Here is a 19,028-nt window from a genome sequence, read left to right as displayed (position 1 = left end):
ATTAAAAAAAAGAATCAATAAAGACGATTAAAAAAAAAAGTACTATATAAATATCTCAAAAGGTTTTATTTTTGTATGTATGAGTATATGATTGTATGTGATTGAAAGAGAGTGTAAGATAAAATGAGAACAACAAAAGGAACCATATAAAGAAGTATAACATGATATGAAATAATATACGTATAAGAGAATAATTATAATAATAATAATAATAATAATAATAATAAGGGGACTAGTCTATTATCCAGAATCATCCGATTGGGCCAATAAAGGAGCTCGTAAATAAAAGTTGATCACTAATGCAGATACCAAAAGAATACATAAAACGGCTGGTCCATAGATATCGTCTATACGTAAAAGATGTCGTCCTGTCCTCATTTGGTAAGCACGTATTTGGAATCGAATAAGAGCATAACTATCCACACACATACAAAAAAAAAGAAAAAGTTAAATATATCATTTCTTTTTTTTTTTTTTTTATAACTTACATTGATATAAGAGAGGCAAGGATAATAAAAATAGCACCAACAAAACGAGAAATATGATCACCATAATTTAATAGATTCAAAGCTACGGTCAAGATCAAAGCACAAAATTGTAACCAAGAAATAAATGTCCGTTCATTTGCAAAAAAGGCCTTGGGATCCATCTTCTTTGCTTGAGCCACCAATCGAGGTAATCGTTGCCTTGCCATTGTCTTTTCTTCATCATCTTCCAACCGAGGAAGGCCACTGGCCTTTTTACTATGATTGTATGATAATCCTCTACCAGCCCATAATCTTGATATTAAATCACGTCGACCTGTTGAATGTTTTTCAGATGGTTGAGTTGGATCAGATAAATTAATGGCAATATAAGGTACATTCTTTTGTTGTTGTTGTTGATCAAGTGAACGACGATGATGACCATTGAATAAAGGTTTAAGACTGAGAGATCTTGATAATCCAATATTGGCCATAGGTTGTTTCCGAATATCTTTTTCTAATTCACTTATCCACCAAGGTAAAATGGGCACGGAATCTTTGTAGAGTTGAGAAGCACCATGTAAATATTTGGAGAATCGAGGCACTTCATGTACCAGATGACTACTGAGGAGTTTTTCCAACCATGGTGGTGTTTCTTGACCCAGATGATGTTGTAGTTTAGTTTCTAGTACAGCATAGGGAAATCGAAGAATATCACTTGAAGGAGAAATATGTCGAAAGGGATAATCTACACCCACATCCAATCGTCGCCATTGTTCTTGCTCTACTCCATTGACATACGTTCGACGGCGTGGATGGCCATCCAGATGATCTTCTCGAATAAAAGTCAGATTGTGATCCAGAGAAATCCGTAGTCGTTGATCACCAGGTAGTTGGAAAGCTGTCCGATTATAGAATACACGACACATAGGTTTGAGATGACGATGTTGTATAGAATGTTGTATACCACGAGCGATGAAGGCATTTTGTTCAATAGCATCGTTATCTAGTTTTGCTTTTGCTCTAAGATCCTTGATCAAGTCATCAGGAGTGTAACGACCTTGTATAAAAGCATTGATTTGTGTATCCTTGAGTCTAAATCGATCCTTCACCGAATTGCCATTAAGCCAAGGAGCATGATGAGTTTTGCGCTCTACATAGATATCATTTGTTGATTGACCATACCATCGAAAACGAATAGCTTCTGCACCTTCTTCTCGTTGTAGTCGTTCTGAGTAAAGATCGTAATTGGGATTATCAAAATAAACACTGGAAACAGCAGCATCGGATTGTTCGTAAGGTTTTCGTTGATTGAAGACATGAATTGGTAAATACATAAGGATGATTGATTTGACTTCGGTGATGTTGTCAGGATGAATCCAATATTTTGCAGTTGCACGTTCAAAAGCTGTTTGATCTTCACCTTGACTATAAGCTTGTTTTGGTCGAGGATGACCTTGTAATCGACAAATATCTTGCATATTGGATATCCGTACAATCAAGACATCAAAATGTATCTTATCCAACGGCCATTTTGTCAAAAGAGTTCCATGGTATTTCGTACAAAGGTCTAATTGAGTTTGTTTGTCATGTTGTTTTGCCAGTTTATCAAGCGCAGTTGTATTGAGTTGATGGTATTTGGAAATATCGTTGATATCAAATAAGATTTCCGTTAATATATCAGCCAGAGTATCGTATTTGTTCATCCAATGTTGTTGTTGTTGTTGTTGTGATTTGAGATCATTGATTTTATTTTCAGTTTGTTCCACTCGATGAGTGAGTTCAATCATACATCCATTGACAAAATTATAAACTTTGCTTAATTCTTGTTGAAAAGTCATCAAAAAATCACGTTCATCCTGTTCAGTCCATTCGCTTTGTGATTTTCTTTCCAATTTCCCCGAGAGTTCATTGTATTGAACGTATAAATGTTGCCATGGTTTATGAATCTTCATATTCAGTTCTTCCCCAAATTTCATACTAGATTAAGTTTATTAGTTTTTATGCATGATTTTTTTTTAAAAAAATCTTTTCTTTAATTTACCTTTGACCGGATAAAATATAAAAAAAAATAATAAAAAAAGAGAGAAAAACTTTTTATTCTTTCTAATTTATATAAAATGTTTCTTTAAACCAAAAAGGAAAGCGTTTGGTTTTGAGTGTCCGATAAAGAATGAAATGATGATATAATTGAGCAAGTTGTAATAGATAAAGAAGAAAAAAAAATAAAAAAGTAAGATGGGAACACAAAGAAAGGAAAAAAAAAAAAAGGAAAGAGAGAAAAGAGGGAAAATAATGGAATTGAAAGTGAGCAGATGAAAAAAAAAAAAAAAAAAAAAAAAAAAAAAAAAAAAAGACCCAATGTGGATACAAATTGAGTCTCAGTATAAGATGATATTAAACAAATAGCTTTATGACAGAAATTCAATTTACAACGATATTATTTGTTATCAGTTTTTTATATATCTTTCTTTTTCTTTTTCTTTTTTGATTTGATTTGATTTGATAAATAGAAAGAGGATGAATTGAAACAATAATCAAGTATAAAAGAGAAATTTGAGTTTCTTCAATTTTACTTTAATATTCTTTTATCATTATTATTTAATACCAAAACGTGATTATTTACTTTTATCTATTTCTCGGTATGATCAAAAACTTGTTTTTTACGAAAAATAAGAAAAGAAAAAAAAAGAGAAAGAAGGGTCCATAAACAAATCATCTATTTATTGATATGGTATAAACAACACATATATAATACGTAACATCCATATATATTTATATATACATATATATATATATATATATATATATATATATATACTCGGAATACATAAAAAAAAAAAATATTCCGAAGTGTATCAAAGATCCCAATTCAGAAAAAAAAAAGGGGGGACAAAGAGGGGTGACTAATAATAAAAATAGGTGATTGTTGTTGATCAATAATAATAAAAAAAAAAACGATAAAAGCTAAAAACTGATATAATAAAATGTCATGAATGATGATTGATAATCATGGTGATGTTGGTAAAGGAGGTAATGCCATTGTTCGTGAAGATGATGATAGATGAATGGATGGTTTTCTTTTTGGTGATCGATGAGGAATAGGCGGCGGTAACTTCTTCAAATAGTCAGGTTCCAATCCCATAAGTGTCAGAACGCTTTTTTCAATTTGTTCACCCGTTTCAGTCTCATCATTTGTGATCTTCCTTGACCGTTTATCCATATTTTGTCGTAATCTTGGTGCTTGTTCTATCACTTGAGTAATATGTTGTTTTCGTCTTGCCTTTTTCGTTTGTTCCAATGTTAAATCACATGAATCCAGCTCATTGTGATATCCTTGAATAGATGCTACTGATGATGATGATGTAGATGATGATGATAGAGTCGGTGATGGTGGTGGTGGTGGTAAAGGTAACTTCTTGGAGTATCGATAAGGAGCTATTTTCAAAGGAGGAGTAGGAGGAGTAGAAGAAGGTCGATGAGGTTGACACAAATTGACAATATCCACATATAAATCTTGAGTATTCATCGAGTCTACATTCATCCGTTGTGTCAATTTCCTAGCTGATAAAGTTGATGTTGATGATTGTTGTGTATCTGTTCTGTTGCCAGTGTTGCGTCGTGTTGATTTCATAATATTAGTTGCATATACATCTTGAATACCGATTTCATTTATCGAATTTGAATGTAAAGCTGATGATGATGATGATGCTGATGATTGTTGCATATTGACTTTGTTGATGATGTTGTGTCGCGTTGGCTCCACTATGTTATTAGCTGCAAGTAAATCATGAGCATTGGCTTCATTCCTCGAGTCTGCAGGCAAAACTAATGATGATGATGACAAGGATGAAGGTGGTGATTGCTGCATGCTTATTCTACTAGTGGTCTTGTATCCTATTCGCTCCATCGTGTTTTTAACATGTAATCGTTCAGTAGTGACTTCATTCATAGAATTTTTGGGTGCAGATGATACTGATAAGGATGATGATTGTTGAGAGCCAACTAATTTGGTAGGGTGGCATTGGGTTGACTTGATGACAATTTCTGCATATAGATTTTGAGTATTGACTTCATTCATCGAGTTTGTACTCATCACTGTCCTTCTTGCTGGTTTTCTTTGGGCAGCTGGAGTTGATGATGGTGATCGTTGCAAGTTGACTATTTTAGTTGTATGGCGTCGTGTTGGTTTCATGGTGTTAGATAACAAATAGGATAATTTTCTCCTCTGTCCATTTTTTACATCATTATTGTTGTCGATATCTTTGTTGATAGAACTAGATGATCCATTGCTGCTGTTGCCAATATCATTTTCTTCTTCAAGTAAAAGAATATCATTACTTGTTGTTGCTGTTGATGCCACCACTTGAGCTGCTCGAGACATTCCGATTTCTTGTTCCACCAATGTATTTGACTTTTTTGACCTTTGGTAATGCGTGCCTGTTGTGCTAAAGCTTCTCATGATGCCACGAAGTGAAGGACTACTGCTGATAGATATAGATGACCTAGAACCATCTGTAGGAGACGATACTCTAGATAACGATGCTGTTCGTCCAATATTAGTGATAATGCCTCCCAGAGTCTTGTAATTTCGATTATTGCTGCTATTGTTGTTTTTATCATTACGATGTTGTTGTTGATTTGATATAGTTGAACATTGCTGATTTTTGGTAAGATAATCCCAATCCAATTCTATACAATCTACATCAAAAATTTCTGTGAATCGTGAAGTATATTTGTTGTTGTTGTTGTTGTCGTTGTTGTTGTTGGCAGTCGAAGTATGTTTAATGTAGTTTGTATCATCTTTTTCAATATGTTGTTCTTGTTGGCTATTGGTTGTGAAGGTCTGGTAATTTACTAGACTAGGAGTAGATGAAGGAGGACTTGGAAAATCTATAAATTATAATTCAAAATAGGTTTAATATTCCCTTGGTCATCAAAAAAAAAAAAAGAAGGATCAACTTACCGTCACAATCAATAGATCCTAAAGATCCATCCATACTATAAATATCATCATCATCATCTTGTTGTTGTATCGTATGTGCCTGGGATTTTATTGTTTCTGTTGTCAAAGAAAAAGGGGTGACTAATGAGGAGTGTATAGAAGGTCCGACGCTCAGATGTGTTTTCCTATCAAAGTTGATTGGTGAACTTTCTTCGCCAGGGGCAGACTGAGTACAATGAGGATGTTCCAAAGAAGGGAATGTATGGCTGCTGTTATTATTGCTTGTAGTAGTGTTATTCAAATCGGTTGGGTTTTGAGTGAGTTGTTTCGCATTCATATTTGTTGTTGGATCCAATGTAATAGGTATATCTTTTGTTGAAGTGGCTTTCGAAAAAGTATATTGGGTTTGAGTAGACTACCATGTTAATAAATACAATTTGAGTGTCTTTTTTTTTTGTATAAAAAGATAAGAGAAGAGAAAGGAATGTACTTACTTGTTTCAAATGATCTTTTTCAGGGGAAAGAGGCAAATTGTGGTCGGAAGGAGTCATTGGAAAGGTACCATAACTACTAGTTGAATCAGACGAAGATTGTAAATCCATTGAACGAGAAGTATAAGTTAATTGTTGTATACGTTGTTCTTGTGGTAGTTGCTGCATTGTTATTGTTGTAATAAGGTTTGTTTTTTTTTCTAAGAATATGACCAGTAAGCAATAATACAACTACTAATATATATTTATCTATATGTATATAATATGTATAAAATAATAAAAATAATAAAAAAAAAAAAAAAAAAAAAAAAAAAAAAAAAAAGAGAGAAAGAGAGAAAGGAAAATCGTTTTTGATGTCGGCGTAGAAAAAAAAAAAAAAAAAGGCGTTTCAATTCAATTCTGTGTCACATTCTGTTTTGGTAAAAAAAAAAAAAAAAAATATCATTTATTGTATATTTGATGATCACCATAATAAGTAATCAAGGAGAGAAAAAAGATCCTAAAACAATACTAACTAATTTCTTCTAGCATTCACAAATACATATGTAACTAATGAAGATTCTTCTAAAGTAAGGCCCTGTCTTGGATGTAAATCATTATCTAAAGCTACCATAGTACCATTACCAACCATTTCTGTTGAAATTTCTTTATCTATTCCCTGATGTTTTGCTATCACTTTCAATCTTGGTAATCTAACCTTGCCAGCTAATAATGGATAACATACATAATGATATGTGTGTCGTGTCATCGGTAATACTCGCCCCTTGACTTGCTTGTAACCAGAAAATACAAATGCTTCACTAAGTTCAATGGATCCTGTGTATTCCGCAATATGCATGGTTGAGTTGTTGATTTGATAAGAAATAGTGATCGGTTCTCCAAGATAGATTTCGCAAGGTACATCTACATTATATAAAAATCAGTAAGTTGCATTTTTTTTTTAAAAAAAAAAACAAAAAAACTCTAATTTACCTGCTAGCACTGATAATGTTGGTTTTTGGAAAGTAAGAGAAGGTAACTGAATAGTAGTCTGTGATAGTAGTCCATCTTGATCATATCTTTGAAAATATAAATATAGATATATAATATTCTATTAGTATTCATCATTGTCATCATTATATTATAAACCGACCTTTTCCAATAGATAATAATATAACCTGTTGGTATGGATGGCATGTTTTCTTTCAAGTCTGAAGTGGTCATTCTAAATAAATAGTTTGCATTGTACACGTGTCCAGTTTGCCATTCTATAATTAAAAAAAAAAAAATTAAGACATCTTTTGCCTTTTTGATCGGTTCCTGTAATCACAAATAATGCGGTCATATAATATATATATATATATATAAGCTTGTGATACCTACTTTGGTTACTAAAATCATCCAATTTGGAAATTAACGTCAATGATGCATTGTGAGTTTCAAGAGCCTATACAAAAAAAAAATTAGTTCTTTCCCCTTCCTTATCCCTTTCATTCCTTTTACCTGTGCAACAAATTCCACTTTGTCAATTGCCAAATCCCAAGTAGAACAACATCGTACAGAGGCAACAATAAGCCATTTTTCAGATGCCGTGGTATTCGGTAAATATGGTTCCATATTAGAATCAGGTTTTTCATTTTGAGCACATACTTCAAAATTCGTATCAAATGGCGTCACAAATGGTATACGAATGGCTTCTGATTTTTCCGTTAATGCATTTGTACTTGATCCCACAGATGAATAACGTGCCTAAAATAAAGTTGAGACAACAATAATATATATATATATATATATATATATAAGACATCCTTTTTTTTGGTTTTTGTTTGTATATTCAATTTACCGTCAATGTAATCAATCTAGATCCTGTCAATCGAGAACCATAAAGATAAACTGTTTTGTCAATGGATTGATTAGGTTTAACATGACCCAGATGAAGTTCATTAATGGCTTGTTGTTTTGTTGTTATCGGTTGATCATTCACCATAAATGTCGCATAATCTTCATCAACTAAAAAATCATACCAAATAAAAAAAAAAGGAGAAAGTTAGTATCACTATCATAACCCCCTTTTCCCCTCTTCCCAATATCAATAATAATAATAATAAAGGATAGCCATACCTTGACCTTCCACATTCTTCATTTCCACATGCAGTGTCACATCAATTATCTCAGATTCATCACTAGTCAAGGTTATCGTAAGAGGGAATGTTTCATCCAAAAGAGCAGGTGCTGAATACTTCATAGTCAAATTGACACAAGGTGGTCTTTGCATAATCCTGTCAAAAATAATAAAATAGAAAGTTCAAATTCATGAAAAGAAAAAAAAATATTGATTGATATTACCGAACGGTGTTGAGTTCCCCTCGTCCATCAAGAAGTTTGAATTTGAGTTGATCATTAGTATCTAATGAATAAATAAAATAAAAAAAAAAAGATTAGATCACGCAGTTCATTGCCTCTTCCCCCGTTAGAATCTTCTCTCTCTCTCTCTCTCTTTTTTTCACCCTTAAAAATTGAGGAAGTTTTTTATACCTGATATGGGTTGAAGCCATTTCCTCCTTGGTAATGGATGAACTTGATTCCCTTCATCAAAGGTATAATTGAGACCCACAATCCAGCTGGGAGATATAATATCCAAGCAAACACCCACAATCTTATAAAGACAATAAAAAAGGAAGAGAATAAAAAAAAAAGAAGAAAGATGAGTAAAAGGATTCACCTTTTTTTTTTTGTTATATTTACCTTGACTTCTTCACATTTTTCAGGTAATACACAACCTTGAATAACTTTAGTTTGTTTCTTTGAAAGACCAAGATTCACTTTCTTTGTCTTCCAGTTTCTATAATCACTATCGTCTTTGACCAATTCTACATCTTGAGAGCAATCAATTAGAGTAGCGGTAGGTAGAGAATCGTCCTCATCACCATTTGAATCAATCAAGTAATAATTGTATCGAGGATCACTGAAAAGAATCCGCATGGCACCAAATCTAAAGCGAGTAGCAGGAGGAGACTGAGAGTTGGCTTGTAAGGTAATTTGGAATAAAAGTGGTGCGTTAACAAAGTTGGTGGCTGTACGAAACTGGATCTGACAATGAACAAAGGCATTGATTTGATTCATATTGATCAGGATAGGTTGAGGTTGACGATGATCTATTGTTGCTGATGGTTTATTCAATATAGACAGTAGTTCACCTTGAATATCTGCTCGTTTGCTGTCCGACATTGGTAATGCATCTGATAATAATTCCACCAGACATTCAATAGCTCGTTCCAAAGATCCTAATTCTTTCGCGCATCGTAATGACCACCGTAAAATGGAAGTTAGTATCGTATGCCATCGTTCCTTGCGATATGTTTTTCCAATCCTTTCAAAAAATTTCAATGCCATTTCGAATTTGCCTGTTTCATAATAGGTACCAGCAATTTCTGCAGCAAGATAAAGTGTCATTCGACCATTGTGATATCGTTTGAATTGCTCATAGCTTTTGGTAAGTAGTTCAATTGTTAAGCTTGAATGATCCATCCTTCGTTCCTTGTCGAGTAATGATGATAACATGGTTGGTTCTTGTTGTCCCATCTTGGATGCTTCCAGTCTATTCATTTCCAAAAAACGTCGACGTCGTTCAGCACAACACATTGCTGCCAAATGATAATAGAATCCAGGATGTTGTAAGATAGCCCCAGGATTACATCCTACATTTATGTCATTGATACCAAAAGACATCCCGCTTCCAGAATGTGGACTTCCAGGTGTATTTGTGAATCCAGATGTTGTAAGTGAAGAAGGATCAGGTACTTTGAACCCATGTTGAATTGCCAAGTCAATCACATCAGCGAAGATTCGATATCTATTTTTTAAAAAAAAAAAAAAAAAAAGAAAAGAAAAGAAAAAAAGAAAGAAAGAAAGAAACGTTATGGTGGTTAGTGGTCGATCGTCTTGTCTTGTTCAATTATTTCATTCACTTTACTGTTTAGATAACCATGCCCAGTATTCAAATGACTGTTCACCCATTCCCCAAGCTGCAGAATAGGACTGAAACATATGTAGATGACCATTGAGTTGCGCGAGTGCCGATGAAGAGTCATTTAAATAGAGATAAAATTGACAGATCTAATATAAAAGAAAAGTTGGTAAAGTATTGAATCATCATTATTACTATTATTACTTTTATATTTCCTTTTTTTTTTTTTTTTTTTACCTTGATATTCAAACAGTCAGATAAAGAACGAGCTTCAAACCACCGTTTGCTTCGGACATGCAAACCGGACACAGCGTTAGTTCCAGGAGTCAGATAGTCAGCAAGTGATGTGTAAGTAATTTCCAATGTCCTTTTATCGATAATAATAACAAAGAAGAAATGATGAATAACTTGATGATGCATTCATCTCTTCTTCTTTTTTTTTAATATATATACTTACTTGAGAGCACCCTCAATGTCTTGTTTGAATTCTTGAAACAAAGCGATTTTTGTATCATATCGTATGGTCCAACCAGAGTTTGTGAGTGGTCGAGAATCATCAAGTGAAGTTACAGAAGTAGGTTTTGGTTGTTGATACAGGGATGGTAATTTTGATCGTTTCTTTCTAGTCCGTTTGATGAGGTTATTATAATACTGTAATGCTGATTCGAACAATGATCGATATAATCTATCAAAAAAAAAAAAAAAAAAAAAAAAAGGTGGAGATCAGCCTAAATCCAATACTTCTTACTCAACATTGTCTTACTTACATATTGACGAATTCTTGCAAATCATGAATACTTCCAGGTCCAAGAGTAAAAAAGGAAGTTTTTGCATCCAATCCACTTTGTTTCCGTATCATAGAACATCGTTCCTCGATAGCAGGTCCATCTACAATTAAACAATTATTTAATCATCAACAGACTATTCCATTCTACTAATAATCCTCTTTTTTTTTTCCTTTCTTACCCAAATGTTTCCCTTTTCGAAGTATGACAGCAGCAAATTTAATACCTTTGTCTTGAAAATACTTTCTATTATAAATGTTCAAAAAAAAAAAAAAAGAGAGAGAGATGATCATCAATAATTTACATTCTTCAAGTGATGATAAGTTACTTACCTTCTTTCATTGATTTCATGAGCTAATATAGTATCCTTTTCACGTTCTGTAGGATCGATCAATAAATGTGATGCCAAAGGTCCAGTTTCACGTCTTTGAGGAGGTGGCGAGCCAGGTTCCTGAGACCAGTCCCATAATTCATAACATCCAACCACTACACTTGGTAGATTCCAGTGTTTCGTAATCCACTGTGGTGTCATTAATCCATCAGGATAAAGAGGAGAATCAGACGATAAAGGTGATAGTGGTGTATGAAGACCATAAGATGAACGTTCGGGTAATGTATAGTCCTACATAGAACAGGAAAAAAAGAAAATGAGTATGACTATTTACAGTTATAATATTCATGTTTAATTTACCTTTTGTACTGTTATGACACGAAAGGGAGGTGGTATGGTAGCGTTGGTAATATATCTTGAAGCATCATATAAAGAGAAATCTTGTCGTGCCAAGAGAATGTTGAGAAGTGTGGTAGTAAGTGAATGAAATTTGTTTTCGTCAGAATTGGAAGGTTCGGTGGGAATAAGTTCTTGTTGTTCTCGAAGGCCGTATATAGCAAGCACAGGTACAGGATGTAAGAGGTATTCAGAAGGATAGGAGTCCATGATGGAAGGAATGGACAAATGATAGGTAAATATATAAAATAGATAACAAAAATAATACAGAGAAAGAGAGAGAGTATTCTAAAATAATAAGGATTGTATAAATGATAGATAAAAGTCACCCCAAATGTACCAACTCTATACTAATTAACACTTATATCTATACGGTCAGAAAAAGAGAAGGAAAAATAAAAAAATAAAAATAAAAAATGAAAAGAAGGTTCACGGCTCATCAAAACGATCCTATTTCCCAAAAGAAAAAAAAAAAGGTCAATCGGCGTTCAAATCCGCTTCCCTTCAAAAAATTACCAAAACACTAATATATTTTTTTTTTCTTGTTCCTTCTCTCTCTACATACATCAAACAACATGGCTGACGACGAACTTCAAGCCATTAGAGCAAGACGTCTTGCAGAACTTCAACAACAAGTAAGATTAACTTAAAAGAAAAAAGAAAACTAACATTACGGTTTCGACTAAAATTCACGTTCTCTTTCCTTTTTTTTTTTTTTTTTTTTTTGGTTATTAAGGGTTCTGGTAACTATGGTGGTTCCCCATCATCAGGTTTACCTTCTCCAGGTGCAGCAGGATCAACTTCAAAGGAAGACGAAGAAAAGCAAGGGTAAAAAAAAGAAATGGATAATAAGTCTAGATCATCATATTTACCCTATCTATCTTTTTCTATATAGACAAATAGAAGAAATGCGACGAACTATGGTAAGATAATAGAGGGCAATTATGAATTCTCACTTGTGGATAAAAAGAAGAAAAAAATTATTAAAAGAATTTATTGTTATTATTATTATGGGGAAGTTATTCCAAATTTTGGATAATAATGCTCGGGAAAGACGTAAGTATAAGAGAAGAATGTATATTTGAGGAACTTTTTATTTATCTTATTGAATATCTCATATTCCCTTTTCTTTTTCTTTTTTTTTTTTTTTTTTTTTTGGCCTTATAGTTGCTCGAATTCAAATGGTGAAAGCTGAAAAAGCAAGAGCTGTCGAAGACTTATTGATCAGAATGGCTCAATCGAATCAATTACGAAATAAGGTGACCGAATCTCAATTGATTGATTTGCTTGGTCAAATCAATCAACAAGAATCAGGCTCAAATCAATCTCGTGTTGTGGTAAGTAAAAGGAGAATAACAAAGTATTGTTTATAGACATAATGTATACTTTATTCTATATAGTTTGAAAGAAGACGATTCGGCGATGACTCTGATGACGAAGAATATGATTTGTAGACCACTTCTTCGGTATTGCGTTGGTTTAATTTTGGACTAGTTTTGCTTAAGTTTATTATTGTATATCCCTCTATCCGAATAAAAACATGGTTGAAAACGACTCTTTTTTTTTTTTTATTGTATTGTTGATCAAAAGAAAATATGATTTATTTCGTAATAATACATTCAATCATAACTATAAACTACTATTAATACTTGATATAAATTAAAAAAAAAAAAAGATATATAGGGGAATGAGGAAGAAAATATAAATATTCAAAGTTTGATACAAAACCTAGTAGTAATCACTATTGGCATCCAAGTATCGATTAGGTCGGCTAGAAGGGTTGCGTGGGCCACGAAGACGGTCTGATGATGATGATGGAGGATGTTGTCGACCAGAATGATAATAATCGTCCAAATCGTTTTCATAACCACCACGATGATCAGGAGTTGCACTGCGCATATATTGTCTTTGTTGTTGACCCATTCTAGATTCATCTTGAGATATACGTGCATTGGACCGGAAAGATGTTGGTTGTTGTTCATGTTGTTGATAATGATCTCGATAGCTTGGATGGTCGTTGTTCCTATAACCCCGTTCATGATCATCATATCCACGGCGATAACCATGTTGTTTAGAAGCTGTATATGCTGAATATTCATCGTCATAATGATCACCATTACCCCTATATTGGCGTCCACTATGTGGTGGTGATAATGGTCGATGTTGATGGTCGTTCACTTCTGTTGGAGGAGGTTGTTGTTGGCGTAATTCTTGACGCTCTCTTTCTCTACTTGATAATTCTTGAGAATGATCCCATAATCTTCGTCGTGACGAGGATGGTTTTGTCATATCATCTCTTGGTGATTGAGGACGTATTCTGGTATCATTTATATGCTGTTGATGTGATGATGGTGATTGCTTGTAGTTTGCTGATGAAGTAGGTGTTCGTTCATCACGTAGCCAGTTTGGTAAAGGACGACGTTTCTTCTCATAATATTCACGTAAAACCCTTGACACATGTGTTTCGCCTTCCCAATCAGATTCATCAGAATCTATATATGTATAAAAAAAAAAAAAAAAGGTCCTCCTATCAGTCGATCCTCTCCTTTTTTTTTTTTTTTAACAGAGTATATAGTTCAAATTACCTGGACCTCTATCATCACGGGAAGGTAACTTGTCTGCCATGTTCTGTGTAGCTGAAAGTAGTTTTCCCCATAATTTTCCACTTTGTTTCTGGGTATCATCTAAATATATTTAATGTATGATAATGTGAGTATATATGTGTGTGTGAAAAAGCTTGATTAAGGAGAGGAAAAATCAAATAAGGATATTTGTTTTTTTTTTTTTTTGTTAATGTTAAATACTTACTTTTTTCAGTCATTTGCTTCCATTTTTCATTTTGACGTACTTTACCCCAAAGTTTTTTACCTTGTGGTTCTTGATCAGGAAGATGTTCCGCGAATTTGTTAAAATAAATAGAATCATCGCCGTCTTGTTGTTGTTGTTGATCATCTTGTTGTTTGCTTCGTTGACCAAACCGAGCCCATTTTCCACTAGAAGGAGAAGAACTTGCAGTTGTATCTGAAAAATTGGGTGAAGGCATACTGGAGAAGGAAGAAGAGGATGCTGAACTAGTTGGCCGAGAGGATAATCCACTTGTTGTTGAAGCATCAGGAGAATGAACAGGTTTTCGAGGTACTTGTAAAGATTCATTGGATTCTGCAAAACGAGTAGGTAAAGCTGGAACTGGTGGTCTAGATATACTGGTTTGACATTTATGTCGACTAGGATATAATCCAACATCTTGCCCACAATCTTTACATAATACAACAAGAGTAGATACTCTATAATCAACTACTTGAGCACCCATGATGGTTTTCAATGAAAAAAAAAAAAAAAAAAAGAATAGAAAGAAAAGAAGACAAAAAAAAAAAAAAGGAGGGGCACCTTTTTTTGAGTTTGAAATCAAATATTGAGGGCAAAGTTTTGCTGCAGTGAACCAATCCAGTCAACAATGATTAGTTCTGAAAATGGAAATATTATGAATGGAATTCTGAATCAAATCTAGTTAATATAATAATAATAATAATAATATCAAAACTGTTATTATAATAAAATCTTTTATTTGAAATATAAAAAAAAAAATGTGTATCCATATTCACTAATTTCTAATAATAATCAATAAAATAATACTAAAAAAAAAAAAAAAAAAATAAGATAAATCTATAATATTACATATCATCTTGTATTATATTTTGTTTCTTTTTTATAAAAAAAAAAAAAAGACTGGTGTTCACTACGAGTCAATCATCCATCTATTTTATTAATCAAGTAACAAAAAAGATCCATAATAGATACAAAAAAACAAAAAAAAACTTAATAAACGAGTAAAAAAAAAAAAAAAAAAGCCTTTTGCTGCGAAAAAAAGAAAGAATATGATTGGCTGAGGAAATTAAGCTTATTGGCTAAAAATTTTGCGCGGTCGGGGAATCGAACCCCGGCCCTTCGCGTGGCAGGCGAAGATTATACCACTTAACCAACCGCGCCTGATGTTTTTGGAAAATCAATTATTCCATTATGAATCTCAAGTAAATTTCAGCCAATCAGCGTTCAGTATTCATATTTTGGGGAAACATGGTCCAGTCCTAGCTGGAATGTGTTTCCTTTAGATGGGTTCAGCGGGTTTTGATTCTTGGGGGGGGGTGCTGGTTCTGGTGGATGTCGTATTTACAATATACAGTCGAGAAAGTTAGGTTGGGTCAGTTAGCCCACTTTCAGCTAACCTGACCCAACCTAACTTTCTCGACTGTACATATTTTTATACTATTTTATTACGTCTTTTTTTTTTTTTTTCTTCTTTTTTTTTTTTTTCTTTCTTTCTTTCTTTTTTTTTTTCTTCTTTTTTTTTTTTCTTTCTTTTTCTTTCTTTCTTTCTTTCTTTTTTTTTTTTTTTCTTTCTTTTTTTTTTTTTTTTCTTTCTTTTTTTTTTTTTTTTATTTTTCTTTTTTTTTTTTTTTTTTTTTTTTTTTTTGGACTACATTCCTTGACTCAATTGAACAAACAACTTTTCCCTGAGCCCTTAACATTTTGGTGGAAAACCTAGGCACTCAACTACAACCTTATCAGGATCAGTGATAACAAATATTTTATTACATTCTACAACACAAGCTCGTAACTTGTCGGTTACTCAACATCGTTTTTTCTTTTTTCATGGATATAAGCACTTCAAGATACCTCATTGATAAACCAGACCGGTTTTATGGCCGTGATAACGAAAACCCTACATTATGGTTGCAAAGTATGGACGTATATATCACCATTACAAAGCTGAAGGATATGGAAGCTGTGTTAGTAGCCTCAACATATATGAAGGAAGACGCGTCCCGATGGTGGCAAGTAGCGAAAAGTAAAATCAAAGACTGGGAATCCTTTAAACTGGAATTTAGAAAGTACTACATGTCAACAGTTATTCAAGACGACTGGTGGAACCAATTGGAACGAATTAAGCAAGGGAATCTTAATGTGAAGGAACTACAACTAAAGATGGAGGAATTATTTTTGGTAAAATACTATGATATGTTTTATTACGTTTCTAAAAATGAACGAATACTACGAAGATCTTATGTTTCTAACTATGTAATAAACTTCTTTTCGTCTCCAGGCGATATTTTTACCCTCTTTATATATACTCAGAAAACTTGGTTTCTTTTTCTTTTTTTTTTTTTTTTTTTTTTTTTTAATCTTGATCCTTATTTTTATTTACTTGACTTTATTTTTTTTGAACACATATTTTATGTTTTACATTCTTTTATTTTTCTTAAATCCAATAAAGTACACATACGAACTCAATTTTACCCTTATATTCCTAATCGTCTGGCCTGCCTTGAATATAACTACTTTTTATGGATGATGATGGATGATGATGATTGATGATTGATGATTGATGATGGATGATGGATGATGGATGATGGATGATGGATGATTGATGATGGATGATGAATAGAATGGATGATGGATGATGGATGATGGATGATGGATGATGGATGATGAATAGAATGGATGATGAATAGAATGGATGATGAATAGAATGGATGATGAATAGAATGGATGATGAATAGAATGGATGATGAATAGAATGGATGATGAATAGAATGGATGATGAATAGAATGGATGATGAATAGAATGGATGATGAATAGAATGGATGATGAATAGAATGGATGATGAATAGAATGGATGATGAATAGAATGGATGATGAATAGAATGGATGATGAATAGAATGGATGATGAATAGAATGGATGATGAATAGAATGGATGATGAATAGAATGGATGATGAATAGAATGGATGATGAATAGAATGGATGATGAATAGAATGGATGATGAATAGAATGGATGATGAATAGAATGGATGATGAATAGAATGGATGATGAATAGAATGAATGAGATGATGATGATGAATAGAATGATGATGATAGATGATAGATGATGAATAGAATGGATGATGAATAGAATGGATGATGAATAGAATGGATGATGAATAGAATGGATGATGAATAGAATGGATGATGGATGATGGATGATGGATGATGGATGATGGATGATGGATGATGGATGATGGATGATGGATGATGGATGATGGATGATGGATGATGGATGATGGATGACGGATGATGATTTTTTTTTTTGTAATCTTATCTTCACCTTTTTTTTTTTTTTTTTTTTTTTTTTTTTTTTTTTTTTTTTTTGTACTTTTATGATTCTGTACTATTGAAGCAAATATATCCTGACGATTATCTTTGGTCAGGATGTGTTTTTTCCACAACTTTATATAAGCAATTCGAAGATCAAGTGCTAAAAACACAAGAGAATGATGAATGAGCTTTCACTTCAAGTCAAAAAATCCAGTTAGCTTTACCTGAGTTATCTTCACGATTGACCAGTGGGTTTGAATCAATTACTGCAACAATCAAAGCTATGAATCATGATCATCAGTCAAATTTCCTGCCTCTTTATATTTCTGTAGTTCCATCGCAACCTATCATCATTGTATCAAATTTGGACTGAAGATGCGTGATGACATTCTCTTTCAGCTGTATTAATAGCAATATACACCTTGCCTCCCAGTTTATAAGGTAAACCAAGAATGAAAAGTCAATTCAGTCATTCCTCATTCAATTAATAATGATTATCATCATCAAAAAAAAAAAAAAAAAAAGAACCATGGAAGTATATTCTTGTGTATCATAAAAAGTAATATAATTTTTATTTTTTTTTTTTTAAAAAAAAAAAAACCTCATACTGACTAACTAAAACTATCACTACTGTATCTATTATAGTACCAACCAGAAGCATTCGTCCACCACCGAGATCCTAACAACAAGCTTCCCTTCCTAACCAAAAGAAGCTTGTCATCCAGTCAGTTTTTTCGTTCACATTACTGGTAAAATAAAACCAAGCCAAGTAATTCACATTCTATTATAAAATATTTTTGTTATTTACCTGCACTAAATCCTACATCGAAAATGAAAGAGTTTCCCCATGTATTTTGTAAATCCCTTTTTCAAAACCCTCCAAATCCAATAAAATCTACCTTGACAAGATCGCACAGACAAAGAGGACACCTAATGTGGAAAAAAAAAGTGGATGGAGAAAAGAAAAGAAAGAAAAAAATTAAAAAAAGAGCAAAACGCGCACAAAGGGGTGGGTTTTTGAAGCCCGTCCACTGACGACAATTTCACATTTTTTTTTTGATTTTTCTTTTTTTCGCCCCAACCCCAACCTTGTAAATTGATTTTTTTTCCTATAGTCGATAAATTTCAGCAAAACCTTTATATTCAGTCATCATCCATCGCCCATCATCCATTACCCATCATCCATCACCCATCATCCATTACCCACCATCCATTACCCATCATCCATTACCCATCATCCATTACCCATCATCCATTACCCATCATCCATTACCCATCATCCATTACCCATCATCCATTACCCATCAACAATATATTACATATTTCTTAAAGAAAAAAAGACTTCTTTATGCATCCTGGTAAGACTGTCCAAATTGACGTGGATGACTTTGAACAGCCATAATTTTATGATTATTTCAGATATCAAACAAGTTTTTATTTTAATGGAAGGTAAGAAGTGTAATATTTTTTTTTATCGTAATAGTTCAAGAGAAGTAAGAATAGTAAATGACAAAGCAATCACCCATCATCCATCA

General features: G+C 32.9%; 6 protein-coding genes and 1 non-coding gene across 7 annotated transcripts; 2 read left to right on the top strand and 5 right to left on the bottom strand.

Annotated features, from left to right (window-relative positions):
• Window positions 1-196: 196 nt before the first annotated feature.
• BX664DRAFT_339415 (VTC domain-containing protein) lies at window positions 197-2,731 on the bottom strand. Its single transcript, XM_051546625.1, has 3 exons — window positions 2,509-2,731; window positions 489-2,444; window positions 197-415 (listed from the first exon to the last, which is right to left on the bottom strand). Exons 2-3 carry the CDS (start codon window positions 2,441-2,443, stop codon window positions 241-243), a joined length of 2,130 nt encoding a protein of 709 aa, XP_051397576.1. The 5' UTR covers window position 2,444; window positions 2,509-2,731; the 3' UTR covers window positions 197-240.
• A 600-nt stretch (window positions 2,732-3,331) lies between these two features.
• On the bottom strand, window positions 3,332-6,199 carry BX664DRAFT_339414 (uncharacterized protein). Its single transcript, XM_051546624.1, has 3 exons — window positions 5,904-6,199; window positions 5,431-5,824; window positions 3,332-5,357 (listed from the first exon to the last, which is right to left on the bottom strand). Exons 1-3 carry the CDS (start codon window positions 6,066-6,068, stop codon window positions 3,475-3,477), a joined length of 2,442 nt encoding a protein of 813 aa, XP_051397575.1. The 5' UTR covers window positions 6,069-6,199; the 3' UTR covers window positions 3,332-3,474.
• A 144-nt stretch (window positions 6,200-6,343) lies between these two features.
• BX664DRAFT_185970 (Foie gras liver health family 1-domain-containing protein) lies at window positions 6,344-11,814 on the bottom strand. The gene is made up of 17 exons (XM_051540037.1): window positions 11,323-11,814; window positions 10,964-11,253; window positions 10,813-10,877; window positions 10,614-10,734; window positions 10,304-10,531; window positions 10,084-10,213; window positions 9,853-9,995; window positions 8,625-9,732; window positions 8,415-8,535; window positions 8,226-8,286; window positions 8,001-8,158; window positions 7,723-7,889; window positions 7,383-7,628; window positions 7,272-7,326; window positions 7,033-7,147; window positions 6,873-6,958; window positions 6,344-6,803 (listed from the first exon to the last, which is right to left on the bottom strand). The coding sequence occupies exons 1-17, from the start codon at window positions 11,566-11,568 to the stop codon at window positions 6,415-6,417; spliced, it is 3,729 nt and encodes a 1,242-aa protein (XP_051397574.1). The 5' UTR covers window positions 11,569-11,814; the 3' UTR covers window positions 6,344-6,414.
• Window positions 11,815-11,863: 49 nt separating this feature from the next.
• BX664DRAFT_339411 (PDCD5-related protein) lies at window positions 11,864-12,912 on the top strand. The gene is made up of 6 exons (XM_051546623.1): window positions 11,864-11,993; window positions 12,095-12,186; window positions 12,254-12,281; window positions 12,378-12,414; window positions 12,526-12,695; window positions 12,759-12,912. The coding sequence occupies exons 1-6, from the start codon at window positions 11,934-11,936 to the stop codon at window positions 12,810-12,812; spliced, it is 441 nt and encodes a 146-aa protein (XP_051397573.1). The 5' UTR covers window positions 11,864-11,933; the 3' UTR covers window positions 12,813-12,912.
• Window positions 12,913-12,942: 30 nt separating this feature from the next.
• Window positions 12,943-14,692, bottom strand: BX664DRAFT_339409 (uncharacterized protein). The gene is made up of 3 exons (XM_051546622.1): window positions 14,167-14,692; window positions 13,944-14,042; window positions 12,943-13,850 (listed from the first exon to the last, which is right to left on the bottom strand). Exons 1-3 carry the CDS (start codon window positions 14,666-14,668, stop codon window positions 13,087-13,089), a joined length of 1,365 nt encoding a protein of 454 aa, XP_051397572.1. The 5' UTR covers window positions 14,669-14,692; the 3' UTR covers window positions 12,943-13,086.
• A 581-nt stretch (window positions 14,693-15,273) lies between these two features.
• Window positions 15,274-15,344, bottom strand: BX664DRAFT_t104. The gene has a single exon. It is a non-coding gene; the product is annotated as a tRNA-Gly (tRNA).
• A 667-nt stretch (window positions 15,345-16,011) lies between these two features.
• On the top strand, window positions 16,012-16,311 carry BX664DRAFT_239150 (uncharacterized protein; the record flags this gene model as incomplete). The annotated part of the gene is made up of 1 exon (XM_051540207.1): window positions 16,012-16,311. A coding segment is annotated over one exon (300 nt), but the record flags the coding sequence as incomplete, so codon positions are not given.
• Between the last annotated feature and the right edge of the window lie 2,717 nt (window positions 16,312-19,028).

This window comes from Halteromyces radiatus (genome assembly GCF_025201355.1).
Source record: "Halteromyces radiatus strain CBS 162.75 chromosome Unknown BX664scaffold_7, whole genome shotgun sequence".
NCBI lineage: Eukaryota > Fungi > Mucoromycota > Mucoromycetes > Mucorales > Cunninghamellaceae > Halteromyces > Halteromyces radiatus.
This window is presented reverse-complemented; position numbering and strand designations above follow the sequence as displayed.